Source organism: Scomber scombrus, chromosome 3, assembly GCF_963691925.1.
Source record: "Scomber scombrus chromosome 3, fScoSco1.1, whole genome shotgun sequence".
NCBI classification, from domain to species: domain Eukaryota; kingdom Metazoa; phylum Chordata; class Actinopteri; order Scombriformes; family Scombridae; genus Scomber; species Scomber scombrus.
Genome location: NC_084972.1, coordinates 10,663,926 through 10,687,331, shown reverse-complemented (window position 1 = coordinate 10,687,331; position 23,406 = coordinate 10,663,926). Strand labels below are relative to the sequence as shown.

The 23,406-nt window shown below is 43.1% G+C and overlaps 1 protein-coding gene across 1 annotated transcript in view; it reads left to right on the top strand.

The window, feature by feature from the left end:
* The window catches only part of sema3fb (sema domain, immunoglobulin domain (Ig), short basic domain, secreted, (semaphorin) 3Fb), a 59,247-nt gene that overhangs the window by 19,350 nt on the left and 16,491 nt on the right, over positions 1–23,406 (top strand). The window contains exons 3-7 of the mRNA XM_062415429.1: positions 17,419–17,579; positions 17,944–18,006; positions 18,541–18,660; positions 20,087–20,176; positions 21,890–21,983. Of these exons, the coding sequence (XP_062271413.1) occupies positions 17,419–17,579; positions 17,944–18,006; positions 18,541–18,660; positions 20,087–20,176; positions 21,890–21,983 (528 nt within the window). The remainder of the gene's footprint in view (positions 1–17,418; positions 17,580–17,943; positions 18,007–18,540; positions 18,661–20,086; positions 20,177–21,889; positions 21,984–23,406) is intronic.

The following is a 23,406-nucleotide window of genomic DNA, read 5'->3' as shown; positions in this document are numbered from 1 at the left end:
TTGAGCAGTTTCCAGAAAAGAAATAGATGAACAGAGTAAGGGACTTATTCACAAGGAAAGCATGTGGCAGTTGACTTAACATTCTAACTTTGAGTCTGCTCCTTATCACCAAGGCTCTCTGTGTACCTACTGTGCATCAATGGGGCCAATGATAACATGCCATATTAACTGCTAACACATTGGAGCTGAGTTTTGTTCTGTTTGGCAAATGTAACAAATTTATTAATGTTGAGAGAAGGACCCATAATGGGCTTCTTACCAAATTGAGGTTTAATTGCAGGTTGCTGCCGGGCCACAAAAGAGTGTGAGAACGAAGCTTTTCCCTCCACAGTGAGGTTTGCTGGGTCTTTGGTTCTTCATAGAGAGTAAGGCAGTGTTCAGACCAACTTTGGTACTGCATTAAAAATAGCTCATTGATTGCAACGGGACCATTGCACACTGCAGAGCTTGTCAAGCAAGAAAGCTTAATCCGGATCAACCGTTACCATAAAATCTGACAACGCATTGCACTGGCCAGTTGAATATGTGCAAACACACATTTGTAACGCTTCTGCCATTTGGCTAAGAAGAAAGATGAAAGAAATGCTACCTCGGTGGATAACTTTCCAGAGTTGCGAGATCCTTCCTCTTACAAACCACTGTGTTTTTGCATATAATTAGCTTTTAAAATCAACATTATTCAGACTAAACAGCAGTAGTTATCTTTTCTTAACCTGCCTCATCCAACGTGGACCCTTGCATTTTTTTTAACATCACGCTATTTTCTGTCGGAACACCCATGAAAGCCCTCAAGGTCCGTCATAGCAGAACACTGCCTCAAACCAGGATAAAGTAGGTATTACTGCAATTATCTCAGTTACATGGGGCCCTGAAAATGCTTTTGTTCTCTTTTACTTTTTTTAATTTTCTTGTTCCTCCCCATTATTTGTCTATCATTTGTGTCAGCATGGATAAATGGATACATCATTTTTAAAAGGGTTTAGTGTCCAGTCTAAATTGGAGTAAACAAGCGAGTGCCTCCTCAGTGAAAAAAAACTTTGGGCCTTGGATGTCACCTCCCTGCTGGTTTCTTGTCTTTATAATCTAGGAATTCACTCTGAACAAAAGCTGTATTTTAGCCACTTTGCAATCTATACTTCCGGCCTCTCCCCCAGCTCATTACCCACTGCCAGAACTGCTCAAGAGGAGGGCTTCAAGGTCACAGAGTAGGATATCCTGCCTGTCAGTCAAACGTCAGGGCTGTCAGATGTGTCTCGCTGTTGCAGATTTAAACCCAAGTGAGGAAAGACAGACTGGTCATTAAAATCTCGCAGGGAGGCCGAGTTTTGATTTTGTCGAAGTGCAGTATATTTCCACAGCTGTCAAGCTGTCTGTATGTCTGCTGCCATGTGTGGATGTCACCTGAGGCACGACTGAGTCGAGAGAAACAGGTTTCCTCTTGGTTAATGAGGAAGAGGCATGATGATGGGGGGAGCAGACATGAGGAGGTGTGTGGGCGAGATGTGATTGGCTTTTCTTTTCTAAAGTGTTTTGTTTTTATAGAATCTCTTCAATTTCTGTCCCAGTGCTGACCCCGGGTCATATGGGATTAATATTGTGACCAGAGGATGAATGTAGAGGATTTTGATTAAATTAAGAGTCTCCTGCCTCAGTGGAGGTGCACCACAGGATTTAGAGCAATTTTCAAGGAAATATATGCTGGGGCTACCAAACCTTCTTTCATTCCAGTGACCCTGAAGGAACTTGCAATGGAAAATTAAAGAATGAAGTAAATGAAGAATGATTTGAGTGGCATTTCAGATGGAAAGGATCTTTACAAGCTTGCCTAAAATGTTTCTAGATATTAGTTGCAGTTCTCTGACCAAAATACTTTCTTTCAGTAACCTAGGTAGCACTGGACAGACAAGTATTGCAGTACAGCACTTGTTTGGTCCATTTAGACTTTTCATTATTTCTCCTGTCAGCCTTATCCTCCACTCCCACTTACTCCCTGCTGTGTTCTGCTGCAGCTTGAAAAGTTATAAATGACTTTGGATTTGGAGGCCTTTTGTGCAGGGGAGTCCCTTTATAAACTTCAAATGTTTGGGGTCAAGGCAAGGCTATCATGCATTGAGGAGAGTTATGAATGTGTGAAGTGCAAGTTTGTTATTGAGATGATAAAAAGAAGTCATAGAGGTGTCGACTATCATACTGCTCCAACTAACAACAGAATGGTTGTTTGAGGGAGTGTGGATCTTTCAAAAAAAGGAGGATGAGTGTTCAGAAAGATACATAATGCTTTTTTCCCACCTGGCTGTGGTGCAACACTACTGGAGAGCAGCAGCTCTGACCTCTAAGTGCACTCAGTCTCTCGGAGAGATTGCAGTTAGTGACAGCCAACGATGCTGCCCCATTAGCTGAGATAAGGCAGGCAGGGATTGAGAAGCTCAGATCAATGAGTCATTACGGGGAGTGCAGAGATCTGGCCACAAACGCTGCCAGCGCGAGATGCTTATAGTCATGGCTTAGCGGCAACCCAGCCCAGCAATCCCTCAGCCGCTTCCCACCAACCTGCAGTAAGGCCAACCTGGTACAAAACCCAGCAGGATTTTCTCCGGATTAACAGTTGATTCCATGTCAAATATGCTATCCAGGAATAATGACACAGGGCATCAACCTTTTCACCTGACACGTTTCAGATTGCCAGAGCCAGTAGGTCTTGGCATGACATGGTTTACTCACAGTCCCATTTATGGATTCTGCTTTTCGGTGGAAAGTAGGGGTTATCTCGTCAGCCCAGGTGTTCTTTTATATTCAGAGGGTAACTGTCTGGTAAAAGAAAGATACTTAACAGGTGTTTTCATCCTAAGACCAGCAGTAAAAGGTTTTAAAGCATAATATTGTTTTATAACAATGAAAAGTCTTTATTTTCATAGTTTTGGCCACTATTTCCATAAGTAATGATAACATTTTGCTCAAGTAATTGTTGAAATCTGGGGAAAGGATAGCAACATCTGACATAGCAAGAAACAAACAGTCAGTGATTATAAACACATGAGATTATCTGAAACCTTTCAGTTGGAGGTAAACTGAAAGTGAGCACATCCAAAATATGTGTCATAATCCCACTTTGGACTGAAAAACTGCACAACTGTGCACAACTATCGCAAGCACAGAAGGTCAAAGTTAAACCCCAAAGCCGGTCTATACAACCAGTCTGATTATCTGACTGCTTGAACATCTTGACAAGCTTTTCCTAACAGGAAGATCATTGTTGACCTCTCTTGGTGGCTCTGACTATTTCTTTAGTGTTCATAATGAATGATGAACAGGAAATTAATGTTGTGGTCCTAACAGCGACATCACCAAGTCAGCAGACAATGGTCACATGTTTGTATCATTCTTACAAGTTGATCCACAGTGTCCCTGTATTGGTAGTAAAAAGCAAGATAGATGCAGGAATGTGTCTTTTTAAGGAATCTATTAGTGCAGTTGATGTGCCGTGCGCTGAAAATGCCCTTTCTTCCCTGAGGCTCAATATGTTCTTTTAATAGCCACTCATCTGTGTTACTCTCTGACTACATTTTGGCTGATATTGATCAAACATGAAAGGGGAGCCCTTAAGTGAATGTGTAAAAAGTCCTGAAGTCCTGCTATTCAATGATTGATAGTTGGTATTTCCCTCATCAAGGTCACTTTGCCAATTTCAGTGCGTAGCAGAGCTGCAGGGCAATCAAGTGATGAGTGAGGAAGAGGGTTTGTTTTGTCTCCTCAGATTCTGACTTACCAGAGGGAGGTCAAGCTGAGAGAACGACTTTCAATCACAGTGGTACTTCAGCCTCAAGAGCAGGAAAGAACACGGCTGAAAGGAGAAACTTGGAAAATCGATTTTTGTGCCACCAACATATCTGCACATGGCTAGACATGAGGCTGATTGGGACGGGCTTTTTCATGTCATTACAGCTAACACAGTCCATCTGGGACACAACCACAGTGCTGGCACTCTGCAATAAAATCCAGTCAGAAAGAGCAAATTAGTTTTGAGTGTGTTTTTGTTAGCCATTTGATTCGTGTAATGTATACACACTGTTAAAAAAAGAAGATGTATGATCCTGCAGTTAGAGTTTGGCCAATATAACCTGTGGAGTGTCATTTCAACCCCAAATCGTACTAAATATCATAGTTTAACCTGGTCGCACCTGAATTTGCCAAATACATTTTGACAAGCACATTTCCTTTTGACGTGTTGAAATAGAAGCTCGCTAAATGAGGTCCTGCTGGGCTGTCAGCGAAGTAAGAGCCGTCAAGTTGCTCACTTATGAGCTCCTTATATAAGATTACATGTCTGTATTGCTCCTTGGTCAGAGTGTAGTGGGTGCAGACAGGCAGCAGAGTTTTGTTCATAAATGTCCCACCTCTTTAGGTTAATTCTGTTTGGCTGGGAATGTGAGAAAAAAAGAAGAAGCTTCCCTTGATTTAGAAAGCATATTGCCTGAGTTGGGGAAGAAATGAAGTGTTTATGGTGGGAAAAAAGAGGCCGTATTAAGGATTAAGGGGGGAGGGGTTTAAGGAAGAGAATGAGGATGCTTTGGCTGTGTGTATCTCTTTTCTCTCCAAGGGCTGAGGTTTTGGTCAGCATTGCCAAAGAAAACACCTCCATATTACACCTCAGAGGAACCAATAAGAACCTTTCACACGCTTCTTACTTTCGTTCATTCTGTGCTTTCCATCTGGAATGACCTCAGTCTTACTTTAAGAGCATGTTTTGCATGTGTATAGTAACTGCTGTAATGCACACTTTCAGTGTGTATCACATTATAGTTGTCCTTCATGATTACATTGGGTTTAAATATCCCCAGATGCCCAATGTCTGAAACCATCACAAGTCACACTTGTTGTGTGCGAGCTACTTAACCCGTGTGTGCGTGTGTACAATTGCATGCTATGTAATTATCTGTTTGTGTGTGAGATACAAAGGGATGAGGCCCAACAAGGCATGTCATCAGCCTGAAGCACACACACACAAACATCTCTTTCTCACCCACTCTGTCTGTCTCTCTCTCGATCCATCTCCTGCAGTTATCAGGCTGATTTTATCACCCTGTTAGCTGCAGGGAGATTACCAGTGACAAACTGGGATGGCTAAATCGGCTTGGTAAACTCTCTGACCCTGAACCATCCCCACCACCACCACCACCCCCCTTTATCCACTATCTGCCTAACACCACCTTACATGGACATAGAGCGTAGTCGGCCAAAATAACTGTCTTAACAGAGATAAAGCTCCGATGAACTATCTAGGTAAAGACTGAATATTAAATGATGAATGCCCAAATAACTGAATCAGGACAAGATGCGATCATATAATGATAACTGATTTGAATAGGAAACATAAAAAGGACAGTTGTAAGCAGTGTCATATTCTAAATGTCAAGTTTCATGGTTAGAGTATTGACATGTTAATGTTCTAAAACTCTGGATTGTACTTTTATGTTTGATTTTAACATCAACTGAAACAGAACCAGTGAAAGTCTCTGAAACATAAATTGGTCAGGTGGGGACAACCTCTCCCACTAGATTGATTCCTCATGTCTTAAGGGAACCTATCATCTCGTTCTGACTCAGAAAGAGGATAAGAGTGCAGAGCTTTAGAAGGCCCGTTAAAACGAACAGCAGGCTTATACCATCAGAGAGCACAACGGAATCAGTGACTTTTGCTCTTCACTGTCTTGTAACCACAGGATGGGTGGTTGCAGAACTTTGCTGGTTCATAAAGGGTTAACCCTGTGACCCTTCATTCCCATGGGAGCATGCGTTAGGGATACAGACCATTTTGGACTTCCCCTGGCTGACAAACCCAGCAAGGCAGCACCAGCCGAAAACAAAAAGCTGTTTATAAAAGGCTAATCGCCTTCATTTCAGATGAGCGCCCTTTGAATAGTGAAAGTAAGTGATGAGGCAAAGTGCAATGACTGTGCTGACATACACATGGAAAAATAGGATTTGTCTTCTAATCCCACTTCCTGTCCCCAAGGCCTGGGAATCAGGGGCACATCGGAACTCACTGATTGTTTGCCTCAGTTCAAAGAAGGGATATACGAGAGAGATGTCTCATCTTCTGCTTTCATCAACATCATATGGCTTATCATTGCAAATATGGCTGATGATTATCCAGAAAAACTAAGTGTAAATACTAATGGAAATACAATGGTAAAGGCTTGCTTCTCCTCACCAAACATCCCTAAAAGTGAAACTGAGGTCAAAACACAACTTCTCCTTCACCCTGCCCCCGCCAAGGAACAGGAAGATAAGCGCTGAGGTGGCACCTCATGCACATACCCAGGGTGAGGGAACAGCGGGATCCTGGTGGGAGGAAGAAACCTGGAGCAGAGCCACAATGGCTGCTGTCACAATCTGTCCTGCTTTCCTGTCATTCTCAGGAAGGGGCTGGAACAACTGGACTCCCACACTGTGACCCCACACTGCTTCAACAAATAAGGCATTCATAAGCAAAGGGCATTATAGTGGGGCACTGGTGTCAGATACATTAGGTTGCTATATCCTGTGTCTGTTGAATTGTAAATCTTCCACTGACCTGTCAGGATGCACCTGAGAGACACAGTGATGTATTGTCTCATTGAGACATTTTCAGCGCTGCCTGCCACAGTTTTTTTCAGTGGTGGGCTGCCAAGAAAGCTCTATTTTAAATGTACTGTTTTCTAGGATAAGATGATACTGATATAAATATACTATCGGTTAATTTCCCTCTTTGGATGGAAAGTTCTTGGAAATACCCAATGGCAAAGTTGCACCGGATGCTTAGTTTACCAGAACACAGCATGGAAAACACTTGACATGAGGCTAACAACAAAAAGGAAGATTGAAAACCTTCTCTGGCAACCTGCTTTTTGGATGCAATTGGTTGTGTCTGGCGGTTGACTTTAGATTAAGATATTCTTCATCACACCAGAAAGATCACAAAGACCATCATTTAATAACATTTAAAAGAGAGAATGTCAATCATGATGATTATTAAAACTTTTTTAATGGAAACCTTTTTAGCAAGTTCTCACAGAGCTGACAGATCCACTGTAGCTAGATCCAGCTTTTGAAAAATCACTTTGTAGCTGAAATTTGATGACAGCTGTCTATAAGATTGAATGGAACTGAACTTAGACTCATTGAGAGTTTATTAATTAAGCTTTAATAGAGCCACTGTCATTTAAAAATCGTTTCAATGTCTCTCCCATGTCTCTTCTAGTTATATTTTTTTTGTTAAGCAGAACATTTTCAATATTTTCCCCTACAGCCTGAGTTTAAACCCACTCCATTTTCAAGAGTTTTACACAGAGAGAGGGAGATCCATCTTCATTACAACAAGGCTGTTCTGGTCTCATAGCGGTGTTTCTTACCCAGACAGCAGAACCACAGATTGGTTCAGTGTCTCTCTACCTCTGAGTGTGTCCAGTATGTGGGGATTATACCCTGACATGAAGCTGAGACATGCCAGGTGAAGATAAGAGAGGCTAAAGGCAACAGGGCTCTTTCAGTCAGGGCTGTATGTTTAGTCTTTGTGGTTGCTCATCAGAGGGTCTTCTGCTAACTCTTCAGTGCTATGCATTTCTTCTTCTGGTACAAAAACTTCAGTGCTTGCTTGCCGGCTACCTTCCCTGGCGTCTGCACTAAATCAGCATTAAAATTAATTTACCGTGATAAATGTATTCAGGAAACCAGAAAGTATGCACATAACTGTGGCTAGACAGATACCATATACCAGTGATTCATTGGTTCACAGGGTGTAGTAATTCATAGTCTTAGTGCATGTGGTTCTCCGCTGAGCTGGAACTCTTGGCTGGGATGTGTTAGAGTGATGGCAGAGATGTTGCAAACACAGCTCTTGCTCGATATACCCTCTCCCTCTTTCCTTTACTGCTGTTGAACACAGGCTCATTGCGATTCTGGACAGGCCATCCAGTAATGCCACTTTACCCCAGGCAATCCCTGGTTCCTGATTCCACTCAGGCTGAGGAGAGATAACCCTGACCCTGAGCTAATCCCAGATTAAACCAGAACATAAAGCGCTGCCACTGGTGCCCAGTGACCTCTGACCCCCTCATGTGTCCTGGCTCAGGGCAGGCTGTAGTAGTCCTGCTGACCAACACTTGCAAAAATCAGGTTTTATCCAAAAGAGTTCAGAGCAGGTTAGGGAATTCTTCTTCATTCTTCTTTTAAAAGAAAGATCTAAGATTACTGCAGACAGAGGCAGCAGCCTGTAACTATTGGTAGAGTCTCCTGTGACTGACAATGCAATTCATTCACAATCACAGCCTGTAATATGGAGGTTACAAAAGGTTTGCAGGAATTGACAAGCGGGATGGGAACAGGGCAAGATGTGTCACTGTTGAGCCAGAGACGGTTAATAAAGCACATGTCTGTTAAAACAGAGCCGTGTTTGTGCAGATGTATGCGATTAGATCAAGTCTCTCCTGGGAGGATCTCCTTCCCTTTTGGTTCTCCACATTTCACATCCTCCCATGCTGGATCTCTACTTACATACATTTTTGCTAGATGGAGAGAGAAAGGTGTTCATTTGTTTGGAGAGCGAATGCAGGTCCAATTGACTTCAAATGTATCAGAGATTAGTAGTTTGACACCTAAACAAGGTGAAAATTAAAAGGGAGAATGGTTATGTCTTTTGTGATATGAGTAATGTCAGCTTTGGACATGGATTGCTTCTTTCATGTTGTTCAACCCAGAGCACACATCTGTCTGTTGTTACAAGAGTTGACATGAAAATCGAGACAAATGTCCCCACAGCTGCCCCCACTCTCTCACCCTCTCTGCCTGTCCATCAGCATTCTGGGCTAGGCAGGCAACAGGAGAGGGGCTTAGGTGATGGGAGCCAGAGGCCCTGTGATAAGGCCATCTCTCCGCATGAGAGCTCATCAGAGCTGACAGTGAATACAAATTGGTGCCATTAGCAAAGGGGGGAGAGTGGATGGAGGAGGGGCGGGGCACTACAGTGCCTCCTAATTATAGAGCGGGTGAGCCCCCCAGGTCGGCAGGGGAGTGGCGGGGCGCAGGGGGTGCAATGGTAACGAGGTGGCGACGGTGGTAAACAGTAAGGTGTCACGTCTCACACCGACACAGAGCATCAAGGTGCAACTTTTGGTTTCGATGAGGTCAGAAACAGTAGTTAATGATGTGTGATATGGGAGCGCTTTTACTGCATATCCATTATGAATGATTACATTTAACATGTGATGAGACAAGAGAGGGTCACACCTTTTCCCTAGTGATGGAGCTAACAGCAACAGAATACAAACACCATGCCATGAATAGCTAAGTAGCTTCTTTTTATTGTGGTTTAACAGTAGGTGAACTAGGCAATTAGTAAAATCAAAGTAATTTTGTGTGTTTGTATGTGTGTTTGCATGTGTGTTTGCATGTGTGTGTGTGTGTGTGTGTGTGTGTGTGTGTGTGTGTGTGTGTGTGTGTGTGTGTGTGTGTGTGTGTGTGTGTGTGTGTGTGTGTGTGTGTGTGTGTGTGTTATTGTGCTGTTTTCAGGATTCACATTATTCATTATTATAGTGCACGGTGCCAGATGATTGTAGGATGACCAATAGTAGACCAATTACCATCTTTGAATGTTCAACAAAGCACTTTGTTACTATAATGGAGGTTTAACCAGGTGTTTAAGCAGAAAACTTTCAAGAAAAAAACATTTTTACACAAGAAATGAGGATAACTTTGTATAGTTTTTATTCTTAAATATATTCCATCATCTGCTTTTTTTGTGTAAGTTACTGCAGTTGACCACAAACAAGGATTCTCTTCATTGTTTTCCTTAAGTTGTCAGTCTGCTTCAACTAAAGTGCCTGTCAGATGATCAGACTATTTCTGAAACCCTCCTCCACCCTCCTTTGCCTTAAGATTTCGATCAAACTCTGCCCTCTAAGGTTGTAATTTCGTACAAAGAGATCAAGAACTTTATTGGTTAAATTTGAAAAATATAGCCTACAGAGTAAAATTACTAGTAGTTAAAAAGTAAAAATGTTTTCATACAAATTTCCAATAAAAGAATTGTATTGCATCTAAACTGAAACAGCTAATCATGACTAGTAAATATGTTCATGGTAAAATAAACAGTGTGTACAGTTTTGCAGTAACTGCAGAGAAGTGTTGTTCTTGTGATGTCATGTTGTTAATTCAAGTTTGAAGTACACTAATAGCAAAGACAATTGGTCCTGTAGATGCTTTGTAGGTATGGGCCAGGTGTTTGCACAGGCATGCTGTTATGTCTGTGTTTTCTCTCCTAGCAGCAGGCTGCAGAGCCTGTTTCTCCACCAAGATGCAAACACACACACAGAGACAATGTAGCGAAGCTCGACTGTGTCGCTGAGAACACATCACAAAAGATTACCACTCATTTGTGGGCCAGGCTCTTTGGCATTACCAGTGGGTCAGATCATATCTCTGGATCCTGCACCCTTGCATATCTGTTATCTGGTGAATAACGCCTCCTATCTGATGTGACACAGTGGCCGAGCCTCTGACCGCTTTTATTATCCTCCGTCCCACAGAGTGACTAAGCCGAGGCGAGCAGCTGCTGCGTTCTCATGCTGTTATCTTTCCTTTTCATTTAGCAGCGCAGCTAACCTCATACCCAGTCTCCAGTAATCACAGAGGCATTCTTTAACAACTGTGTCACTTCTCTACTGGCTTTGAAGCATACAGCTCACACAAACCCAAATAACTCATGTAAATGTTTGACATGATGACAAGTTGTGTTGAAAGAGGCTGTTGAAGGAGAGTGAGGGAAGGCGCTGTGGACCTCGAGAGCCGCTGTTTAAAAGTTACTCTGCTAACGAGATAGCAGCGCAGGTGCCAGTTCAGCCTTCCAGTGGCCACACACTTGTCCAAATGGAGGAGAAGGTTCTTTAATCTCATGTTAGTGTGCTCAGTGATTGCCCCTATATTAGGTACTTCCTTATCATACAGATACAGGAAATCACTGTGAGAAAGATTAAGCTAGATTAAGATAACACAGAACCACAACAGCTCTCAGATACAGGCATCTGGATATGAGCCAATTCCATCACAACTATGTATAGTTAGATAATGTATTCAGTGAGATAATTTGAAATTATGTCATTTGCTGTTATATATACACAAATACAAATACAATGTACAACAAGTTTCTTGTACTTTTGTGTGTTTTTTATGGCTTTTTCAGGCCACTTTGTAGTGAGGTGCTAATTAATTTACACCAGACAGTTAAATGCCACACAGCCAGTCAATAGTTACATTTTGAAGTTAAAGAGCAGATTACTCCAAAAAAAAAAACAACTAATTTACTTAAATACATTTTTCCATATTGAATTCAGACCAAAACATCATGAAGAGAAAAAAGCCAAATATATTTTTAGACCGTGAACGATTGGCATGCTTGCAATAGATAAGTAAACAGAAATCTGCTGAAGCAACATTAAAAGGCAAGGTATCAGGATGAAAACAGGTTGACACAGTCCTCCCAGATCAGACAGTAGATAGCAGCTGCCCGTGTGCTCAACCACAGCCATGATTCTCAGGTTCATCTCCACTTTCTTGGAAAACATAGCAAACAACATGAACTGTGCCAAAGAGAACAAATGTACCTTTTTAATATTTCAGTGACTAAGACGCATATAAATTAATGAGAAAGTCTGAGACTTCCTTACCTAAGTCTCTTAAACCTGTGGCACTGCCGCTTGTGGCGTCTCAACTCGTTACTGCACCTTGTTAAAAGTTGACCCAATCGCCAACAAGGCCTTGCAATTTTCCAAAAAATGTCTCTGAAGCTATTTTGTACAGAGTTCCATCACTGCTGTTCAAATGAAGCATGCCTTCTGAAGAGTAACAAGACTTTCTTAACTGGAGTTTTCCTGCTCTGCATTGACAGCATTCAAAATATTTGGCCGGGATTCCTGACAAGTGCTGCCTTTGATGTGTGAGAGCATGCCACCTCTCCCGCCCCCTCTTAAACACCCTAATTATCACTCCTGCCACTCCGGTGTGTGTGAACTAACGCACCTCTTTCTGACGGGTTGGAAACTGCCTCAGGACACTACTCAGGTAGTGCAGCTTATCTGTGATGTGCCAGGGGCTAAAGCGGTATTTTTGTCACATTATAAGACAACATCAGAATACTGAATCAAGCATTAAACACCACATTTTTCTATTTTCCGTTGTTTCAGTCCAATTGTTGAGAGTTTGTGTGTTCCAGCTCTAACACTTAATCTTGAACACTGTTGTTGCTCTGACTCTCGGACAGAAGGATGGGCTGATGCAGTGGCTGCAGTTTCTAATTATCAGCCACATGTACCACAGGAGAAGACCACAGACCTGTGAATGAGCAGGTGATTGCTACACACTTTGCTCCACATTGCTCATCCCTTCCTGTGCAGTGTCAAAGCAACAGAGCGCAAACTTTCCCATCTCTCTCCCCATCACCATCCCCCATCCTCTTTACCCTCAGTAGTGCTCTAAAGGGAGTAGTGCCGGCTTCAAGCAGCAACACGCTCTGCTCTGTCATTGGCAGGGGCCTGCACTTTTAATTTACCCAATTTGAAACCAGAGAAATATGTAGTGGGTGGAACCCCCATATCAGTGTCATGTAGCGAGTGTGCGCTGTGCCGTCGATTGCCAGCATGTGTATATACTCCTTCTTAATTCTCCAACTCTCCTTCTTGCTGTGTCGATACTTTGTTTAAACACAGTCCAGTGTTTTCCATGATCCAATCACTTGCCTGATGCTTCTTGTAGATTTGCCAGGAAAGTTAATGTGGGATGGTCTGTGTACTGTTAAGTCATGCTGGATGCAGTAATCGTTCCTTAATGAGAGGAAGCTCTAATGTTACGAAGGCACACAGAGGCATAGGATGCATTAACAGTTGAATATGATACATAAAATCCCGTTTTCCTCTTTCCCTTGTGTGACAGCTTGGGGGGGAAATCATTTAATATAAGACACAGTTAGCCATGTGTGCTTTCTTATTTCTGGAGATGTGATCTTGAGAGTGTACTGCATGCCAGTGAAATTTCCCTGTCCAAACATATTTCCAAAGTAAACTCGGCCCGTGGGCTATTAATTTAAGATGGAGAGATATGCTATAACATGTAGGCCTGCAGCCCCGGAGATCACCGTCAGCAGCCAAGTATTCTCTCAGGAGGAGGAGGTGCTGGCTCAGTTTGACAGTGAGACATGTCTCTCCTCCATGTTTCTATACCTCATTTAACCAGGCAAGCAGACAAAAATACATTCTTATTCATAATGGTCTGAGGAAGGGGCTGCAGGAGGATTTCCCGTCAGACTACTGTATTGTACTACGAACCACTAACTAGCCCCACTGCAGCAGCTGAGGATGAAACACATTTGCACGCACCTGCAAACATGTATGCAAGAAATTAATATGTGCAGTGTTTTCCAAACTAGAATGTTCAGCAAATGAAGAACTCAGGTACTCAGTTACAGCAACCTGTTTTCCATCTCAGAAAAATAATCCAATGAAAGCATTAAAAATATATTGGCCAATAAATAAAATAAACCATCTGTTTACTTTTGGCTATTTGGCTCTTTATTTTAGTGTTGGCGCGGCCTCACTGCTACTGGATTGCACTTTTTTTTCCATAAATACCGACCGTGCAGTTGATATTTTGCTGTTACAGGTAGACATTGTGTAACCTTTCCTAAAGTGACCCAAATTAGACAAAATGGAAATATTTAAACTTTTTTGTACACAGAAGGGGTTAAACTTATGTATTAAAAATCAATTTTATTTTCTACAGGGAAAGTCATTCTGATTAATCTGGGTGTCAGATAAACACAACGCTGAATATTATTGTGTCTCACCAGCACTAAATGTGAGGAACTATGCACAGACCTCACCAGCAAGCTTCATGGAAATGCTGCAGTCTGTCTCTCTTGACTTGTGATCTCTAGCTCCTTACAGCAATTGCTCTGATGCCGACATTTAACTACAATATGTCCAGGCCTCATCTTACTCGTATCCTCATACACCGACAGAAACCTTTCTTGCAGCCAGAGCTGGAGTGTTGAATAGCGGGAATTGGCAGTGGGCTGTGTCAGCCAGCAGCTCCTTCAGATGCTGGGAGAGAGGAGAGGATTGTCTGTGTTCAGCAGACTGAGGAGAGTGGACCGGATCACCTCTCACTAGTGGACTGAGCTCCTACTCCTGTCTAATCGTTTCACTTTCTGTACACTACTACACTTGCGCTACTTGTAAACATGAACAAGAAGGATTGCACGCGAGCAAAAAACAGAGACAGGTCTCATAGACTAACCTGTTGTTTGCGTGGCAGTGCAGGTGTGCCAGTGTAAGAAAGTAAATGAATTGAGTAAAAGGAGAAACATTGAGTGCGAGGATCAGGTTCCTTCACCGGCTTACTTTCACCTCGAATAGTACCATTGCCATTCCACAGAGGGGAAGCGGTGCGTTTTCCGAAACAAAGCCCCCGCTGTGTGTGCGCAGACCCCCCAGAGTGAACCTAAACCGTACACGCAGTAATGGGCTACTTTAAGAGTTTATCTGGCTCTAATACACACACTTGTACACTGCTCCCAGCCTCTAAATCTCCAGGATAAGTCTGCGTCTGCGGAAAATGCTGTCATGCCCTAATGTGGCTGACAAAGAGCACAGTAGTTCAGACTCTCTTGAGCCTTTCCTGTTTAAAATTGTGATCTCCTACTGCGAGCTTGCAGTTGTGTGTTGCAGGGGAAACTGTGGATTGAGTGTGCAGTTAAATATATAAGAGATCAATAAAATGTGACCAGTTGAATACATAAGGGTTCTTTTGCAAATGTAATTCATCTTTGTCTTTGATAATTTAAAATGTATCTTAGTGCACGCTCTTGTCCAACTTCTGTTATTTTGGGGATGCATTTTCTTTCCTTTCAGTGAGGAGTTCTATCACACACTTTAATACAATCATACAAATTCATCTTTATCTTTTCAATGTGGGCTCTCTTCATCTGGCACATAGCAGCGCTGGCTCTCTGCATGTCTGATTGTGACTGGGTGTTTGCCTGGCACCGGTCTCAGTCCAGGGACCTGCTGGGCTTGTTTCCACAGGCAGCCTGAACCCTGGAGCACTGTAGCAGCCGAGCTCAGTCTGCTGCCATTATACGTCCTCGATCAACATTTCATCAGAGCACAATGCCATGTGCCCCTGCCTGAGGCGAAGGTTGACTTTGGGACTGAGCTGAGAAAGGCTGACAGAATAGGGAAAGATGTCTAGTAGCTGGAACGCCATAACACTTTTTTTTCTACCAGATTTCCTACTTATTTTTTCTTTTCCTTGTCCCAGTTTCATACAGTATTTAGGATTTCGCATGATGAGCTCCATATGAAAATCCTGTGTAGTTTTAACCCTGTAGAGTGTGGCAGGCTTTAGCCTCAGACAGACTCTTTAATGGTCTCAGATACTTCACCTCTGATTCATTCAGTATAATGAAAGAGCAAAGTCTCCTGCAGGGTTTAATTTCTTTAACAACACCATCTAATAGGGGTAGTTCCTTGTGGTGTAGTCTACATTACAATTAGGTATGGAAGATGAAGTGTGAAGAAAGGTATTCCATTAGAGTTCATCACAGTGGACCACGTACAGGCTGTGACAGAATTTTGTCATGCTGTGGAGGACATTGAGGCCACACTATCTATGCATTATCAGATGATTGTGCGCTTAGAATACATGGTTGTTTGTTTTTTGAACGTTCAGCTCTCCGTAGGGTGTGTTGTTGCTATGTACTGTTCACATTCTCTCTTCAGCTGACAGATGGTCCCATCCAGCTACTCTCTGACAACAAACACACACAGAGGAGTTGCTGACAACCTGCTTCAGGAAGGGCTTTGACTGGCCTTCGGAATTTGTGTGTGTACAATATGCGTCTTATCCGGTGTGTTTCATTCTACACACACATAAACACTAGCAGATTGCCAGAGTGTATGGGGACTCATCATTCAACTTAAGTCGCCAACATAAATAATCACAGGGTCTGACCACATGTTGCAGCTCCTTTGCACAAGGGTCTGACAGCTGTCAATCACTCTGCTGATCTGTAAACATTTCTTTGGTGGGCACGGCTATTAAATCAAACTGTACAAATATAGCAAATCTAATGCTACTAATCTATGCTTATTGACGTAACCCCTGTGTTAAATTTAGATCTGGCTGGAAAGACTGGTAATATCAGATTCCATAGGGAGTCTGTTTAAAAAGGTCTCTAGATGGTGTTTATTTTAAGGCCCAATGGTGGACATGTTGATGGCTTTGCATGCTTTGGTGTCCAGACCTCTTCAAACTACCTCAAACTAACTCGACAACCTCACAAGAATGTTTCTCGGTGACATCAAATGCACGGAACATGACTGTGCATACAGAGCTTGCAGAAAAATATGTGGTTATTTATCAACTACCCGAAACATTTTCGAAGTCTTGAAATGATTCCTGTTATTAGGGGTTGCTTTTAGAGCCCGACAACCCACGTTGACTTCATTCCACATTTCCTTCATTTAATTATACTCTAGCACACCTCTGTTCTGATGTAAATAGTCAAACACAGCTAACTGTATTTGACAGGTTATCCTCTGGTTTCCCTCCACCACAAGTTTGGTTGCTAAATCAACACAGAAGTATTTGGCGTTACCTCAAAGTGTGTTCCTCTGTTTCAGCTTTCTGTGGTCTGTTAGTTGTAGAATAAAAGTAAACAATGAAACGGGACTTTCCTGCTGTTTAAGTGGGACCTCAGTGTTTGTCCAACAAAATGCGAATGCCACCCTCTAATGCCTCTCCCCTATAGATTGTGGAGGAGTGTGTTTGTCTATGGTGTGGCATGGGGCCTTTGCTGTCTTAGCAGTGGCTTTTCTGCCCTGCCTGTACGTGGTTGCTGAACCCAGAAGAACGTATCAAACAAAGACTCCAGCACATAGCTTTAGGAAGATTGGGTTACTCTCGACATGAGAGGACGTGTTGACTGCATTGTGTTACCAAAGGCACACACTCTTCTGACCTTCAGAGAGTGGTGTCCAACCAGGGATGGAGAAGTTGGTGATAAATGGTGTGAATTTGTGGTAAACATCATATCTACCAACGTCTGTCTTTTCTGGAAGTCACGGACAGCCGGTGATGAAAGACTTTCCAGGTCTTCTGATCCACTCGGGCGGTATTAAGCCATCAACACAGTGTGACAGACACTCAGTAGCACTTGTCTCTAATGTGCGGTGTTCAGTTACAACGGTGTTGGTGGAAAACCATCAGATAACTCCAGACGGGTATGCAGGAGTGGCATGAGGAATGTGTCAGTTGTGCATGCATGTGTGTGTGGAAATGTGCACGTGGATCGCAGCTGTCATTAATGGATATATTTCTGTCTCCGTACAGAGCTGAGATCTACCGGTACCGCTCATCACTTTGCCTACCTCCTTAACACGTCCAACTACCGTATCCTGCGTATGGATGAGGACCATGACCGCATGTACGTTGGCAGCAAGGACCACATCCTGTCCCTGGACCTCCATGACATCAACAAGGACCCACATATCGTAAGACCATGTCCATACTTCCACTCATCCGTACCTCTGACCCCTCTTATTGGCTGTAATACTGGGATGAAGTGAGCGCCTTTACCTCAGCGCTCATAACAGCTGCCCCTAGGGCAAAATGTTCTGTTCTATTGCCCCAGCAGCAGCAGTTTTGGTTAGCTCATGTGTAGTTTTTGTTGGAGTGCCCTTTTTCTGGTCTAGGGTCATTAAAACCCTGTAATTGGGTTATGGGAATCCCAAGTGGACTAATATTAGCCTGGGTGGACATCTCTTTTGCAATTTTAGTCCAAGACTCCCGTAAATGCCAGTGATGTATAACGGGTTGGATTGTAACTATGAAATGTCCTCTGTTTCCCCCTCGCAGATCCACTGGCCAGTGTCCGAACGAAGAAGGATGGAGTGCCTTGTGAGTGGGAAGGATGCCAATGTAAGTACGCCTGTTGACAGCAAATGCAATCTCAGGAGCGTTATTCATTTGAGGTGATTTCCATCAACTCGATAGCCTGAAAACAAAAATATGTAATTATTTCAAACCCATTGAGTCAATGTCTTACAGCTCCCTCAAATAGGCTTTTGTGAACAGCCGTTTTAATGTGAGTAATCCATTAAAAAAGGACTCACCTGTGGGGTTTCAAATTTGGCACAGTAAAAAGCGCTGGTTCCCTTCTGTCTAGCCAAGGAGACAGGAATGGATTGGGCCAGAGAAGCCCAGTCAATCTCACCATCGTCCTCTCTGCCAGGCAAGGGTGGGGGGCAAAACACCACTGCCTGATAGTTTGATATACTGTCCAAATATATATAGTATGTAGCAGTGTATTACCAGTTTATTTTTGAATGTGAGTCACTTAGGCTTGTGCATACTGTGAATCTGCAGGAGCTGTACCAGTAAAATACAGCTATGAATGGCTTTTCATTTGAATATTTAAGGCACTTATATTGACTCTGGTCTTTGTATCTCCAGGAGGAGTGTGCAAACTTCATCCGTCTGATCGAGCCATGGAACCGAACTCAACTGTACATCTGTGGTACAGGAGCTTACAATCCAGTCTGTACCTTCGTCAACCGCGGACGCAAACCTCAGGTTAGATTTAAAGACTCGGGGGATGAACTGGCCAAGAAAGTGGCCTCTCAATATTAACTTAACAAACATCCATGCTGACAACAAACAGCTTTCTCCATCTGCATCATGACTGGCGCAGCTGGGCCGTTCTTTCTTTTCCCCCTCTTACCCAAGTTTTGCTCTCCATCCACCTTACACTAGGTTCACTTTATGATGATTTTCCTCCATCATTAAGCCTGCTTGTGGTACCATGTCTCTGCGTCTGGCAGCACGGCCAGCACAGCTTCACTAGCATACAGCTGTCTTCCCCAGTGAGCTATTAAAGTTACTCTGTTTAGTCTCAGCCTTTAATGGGACCTCTTGAATTTCCTAAACCAAGCCAGGCATCACAACCTTGCCCTACTCCCCTTTAACACCTCTCTCTTCCTTAAATATAACACTTGTTCCCTAATGATGATCAGGGGACTTTTATAAAAGAGGTAAATCAAAAGTAAATTTCCCACTGGACTCTCCCGCGAGATCACCAAACAGTGCAGAGAACTTGCAGCGGCAGTGAGGCTTGCATGAGTACCTTGTTGCGGACGATTCCTACATGAGCCCTTACTAACGAAGGGCTTCCATCTATCCACTCACCTATCCATCCACCCCTTCATCCATCCGTCCAGGCCACCCGCCAGCCTCTACCATGTGAGAGAAGTTGGGTAATTGGAAGTGGGAGCTCCCATTATGGGGTGCCAGTGGAATGTTCCAGTTCTACTCCATTAATGAGCGGGTTGTTATTTTCTCCGTCACATTGAACAGACATGTCCGAGTCGTCCTGTGAGCACCTTTCTCAGTTGGCCTGCAGGGTTTTATATGATTGCAAAAACATACAATGATACACTCCACACAGATGCATGCTTACACATATCCTGACATACACAAGGAAACTTCTTTTTGTGATTAATAATTCAAGGCATCCAGAGGGATCGTTTGATTTAGGCACTATAGGGTATATTCTTAAGTTCTCTGGTGCTTTAAGTGCAAGTCTTGTAGCTTTTGTAAACCGTAATGTTTTGCTTTGGCAGAAGCTGTGAGGAAAGTATATGTACCATACTGTGAGAGACTTTATTGACTCAACCAAAGGACAGAGAACTAATATTGTTGCCTTTTCCACCGTCTAGTCAAGCACAGCTACACACAATTTTGCGCACACACACACACACACACACACACACACACACACACACACACACACACACACACACACACACACACACACACACACACACACTTATTTGATCATGCACTAAAATTTCATTCATTTCTATAGTATTGGTTTGGGGAGTTTCTCATCATCTCTGGAAGTCAGGACAGATTCAAGCAATCTGGAAGGAGGTCAGGAAGGTCTCTATCCTTCCCCATCAGTGGCGTAACATCTAGACTGTGTTGCTGTCTCCTGTTTTAGACATCCATGTATCTGCAGATGGCCCAGGCCAGAGGAAGGGCTAGCCGCGCAGCTGAACCCAGCGCGGTGCACGAGACACTTGGACTAAAGGTGCGATGTGGGCCCTGTCTGCACCGCAGCCCTGCATACTGCCCGGGCTCGTGGTCACCAGCAGCATGCTCCCTCTATTTGTGTCTGAGCGCATTTGTCAACACCATCTTTAACTTGGCCATTATTTGTTAATTTCCGTAACATTTAGCATGCATATTTTCCAGTCCGTGCACAATCCTAAGGTTTTGTGTAATGTGGAAATGCATTTCATGTCATTTTGTTGTATTTCACTCATAGTTTCTTTGTTAGCCTCATTGTCTGAGCACCTTTCTTGTCCGTCATTGTCCTTTTAATGCTTTGCATTTGTGTTAAATGTCAATCTTTTGCATGAGAGCTGGGTTATCAAGTGGAAATGGCTTCTCAGGCTGCAAAGAAATTTTATTGACTTTTACTAGAAACAAATTAAATCAAACAGCCTTTCACTGCTGTTCAATGCATGGCATATTCATTTTGCATCACAGCCACAGTTTCAGCAGCGCCCATGAACTAGTTATCTGAAACATTAATCCTGCTTATCAGAGACAATGCAGGATGTACCCTCCCGTTAGTCCTTCACCCCACCAAGCCGTCCACCTTATGTAGGAATGTGGTGCAGTCTCTCCCACAGAGGCGGCACGACTAGTCAGCATCTGACCTACTCCCACAGCAGGCTCTGTTAGCCCAGAGCAAACACCAGCCATCTGTGGCCAACTAGCTGTGCAGCAAAGGAAATAAAAGAGCCACATACTTGAACATGTCTCCACTGTTTGAGCTCTCCAAGCACTTTGAAACACTTTTGAAGGACATAAGGGCTTTAGGTGAAGTGGGCTGCTTTGAAACACTTTTTCTAGTCAGATTGTTGTTTTTTTTGTTTTGTTTTTAAATCTGTTGCAACTTTTCTGAAGGGTCATACTTTACAGCAGGGTTGTAAAATCACATTCAGGGCACAGTTTCCCTCTGGTACACATAAATGTTTGTGACCTTTTTTTACACGTCAGCATCTGGCATGGCTGGGAGTGAGCTGCCAGCAGATTCTTATTTGCACGCATAGTGATTTTAATCAAAGATGAGTTGTGAATTGCACTGGGGTGTGTGTGTGATCCAATGAAGTGAGTTTGGCACAGTGCCATAGTATCTCCTCTGCTTTAGTACTGATGGACAATGACAGAGATGTCTCCATCTCTGTCCCCGTTGGGAGTGAAATATGGGGATTGGACATGCTCTGGTCTGTGAGGCGGGGCCACAAGACATGTCATCGCATGCCACTGATTCATTTTCCCCTACTCTCATGCGCAAATCCCTGCCAATCACCTTTCAGTGCTTGCGTGCAGGGATGCCACGAGCAGTGAGTATCAGTCATCCAGCCTCCATCCCAGGCTTGTTTTCACTGTGCTGGATTACAGGTGTCAGCGGTAGGCCTGCACAGCCATAGGCAACAAGAGGCATATTTGGCATGCAGCTTATTATGCCAAGAGAAGCAATCCACGACACATTGTTTTCTGCAGTAAAGTAGCATGGAGATGGGTTAGAAATTCCTCGCTTTCCCCGCATGTATTTTTCTGTATGAATGCACACTCATTATTCTAATACTTCATCCCCCATCAGGCCATTCAGCTCCCACAGTAGTCAGAGGGAGCACATGCGCTGCCTCATTTTCCCTACACAAGGGAATCACTGTGACAAGATGAAGAGTGGTGAATTTATTGCCATCTCCATATGATTTTTCCATTTCAGGAAGAAATCTTCCATTTGGAGCCGGGCAAAGTGGAATCTGGGAAGGGAAAGTGCTCCTATGACCCGAAGCTCAACAGCGTGTCAGCTTTGATCAGTGAGTATCATCTGGGTTTGGTCACATGAGGACGTAAGCACGGGTACAGTCCAGCCTAACTCCTTTTAGGTCTTCATAGCAATGGCAGTCTCATGCCATATGGATTCCTCATCTTTTATCTCCTGTTTCTTCAAGTGGCCTCCTCTGCCTACAATTTATGTTTTTGGCAAAGTGTGTGAACAAAAAATATTTATCATCCTCCAGTGATGTCCGGGAAGGTCAAGTGTCCCTTTCATTCTGTGCCCATTTCCCACAGTGAGCTGCTTTGTTTAATCGACCTATCATTAAAGCTGAAGGAATTTTTCCTTGTTAGGGTGGAAATAATAATAATAATATGTGCCTATTAATATTTGAATCTTCCACTGGGGAATTAGTGGATACCAATCAAAATACCTCAAGCATGTTGAGAACATTTTTCTTAACTTTTATCATCATTTGAAAACTAACATTTTCTATTTTTCTGTTTTACAATGTCCTTACTTACATTTAGATTTACAGGCAGGTGACAACTTAATGGAAAAACCTGACAAAACAAGTGGAGAAACATACTTAGTGCAGATGGGGAATGAGGGGTCACTAAATGGTCTAATGGGTGTGAAAACGAGGGGAATCATATTATGCTATGGCCTTTGCAGTCACCACATGTTAACCCATCTGAAAAGCTTTAGGATCTTTTGGTCATATTAGACAGCCCTCACCGCCACCATCATCAAAACACCAATTAAGCGAATATCTTTTGGAAGAATCCTATTCTTCTCCCCAACAGAGTTCGACAAACTTGTACGATCTATTTCAATGAACATTTAAGCCATTCTGGAGGCTCATGGTGGACCAACACCTTACTAAGGCACTTTATGCTGTTTTTTCTTTTAATTTGTCACCCATGTGTATACACACCTTTGATCTCTTTTATTTGAGTAAGGACTTAAGTATGTCCTCATCTATATTTACAGTTTATCCATCATGCTACAGGAAAAGAACATGTCACAAGGTTCAGTCTGGATACTGTGGCTTATCATCTGTTGTAGCCATCATGACAGCAGTGTCCTCTGTCCCTTTGCCCAAGGTCACTTAGTCATGTCCAGACCACACAGTTGCCACCAGTGAAAGGTGATATTCTCCCTGTGGAGTGAGACAGTGGGTGTAAATCACTGGCACTGCTTTCCCACATTAGCGCAGTGCCAGCTGACCAGTATGAAACCAGTGTTGTCATCCAAGATGGATTTACCTCCCACTTCCACCAGTTAGCATCATACAAGGGACACTGTTGTTAGTTGTGATAAGGATTAAGAGCCTTGTGTCACGACAATAGATTTACCACTGACCACAGACTGCTCAGCTCTCCACCACATTAGACATCTCATCATCCGTGGACACTTTAATGATATATCATCAATCTCCATATAGCACTGCTGAGGACCAT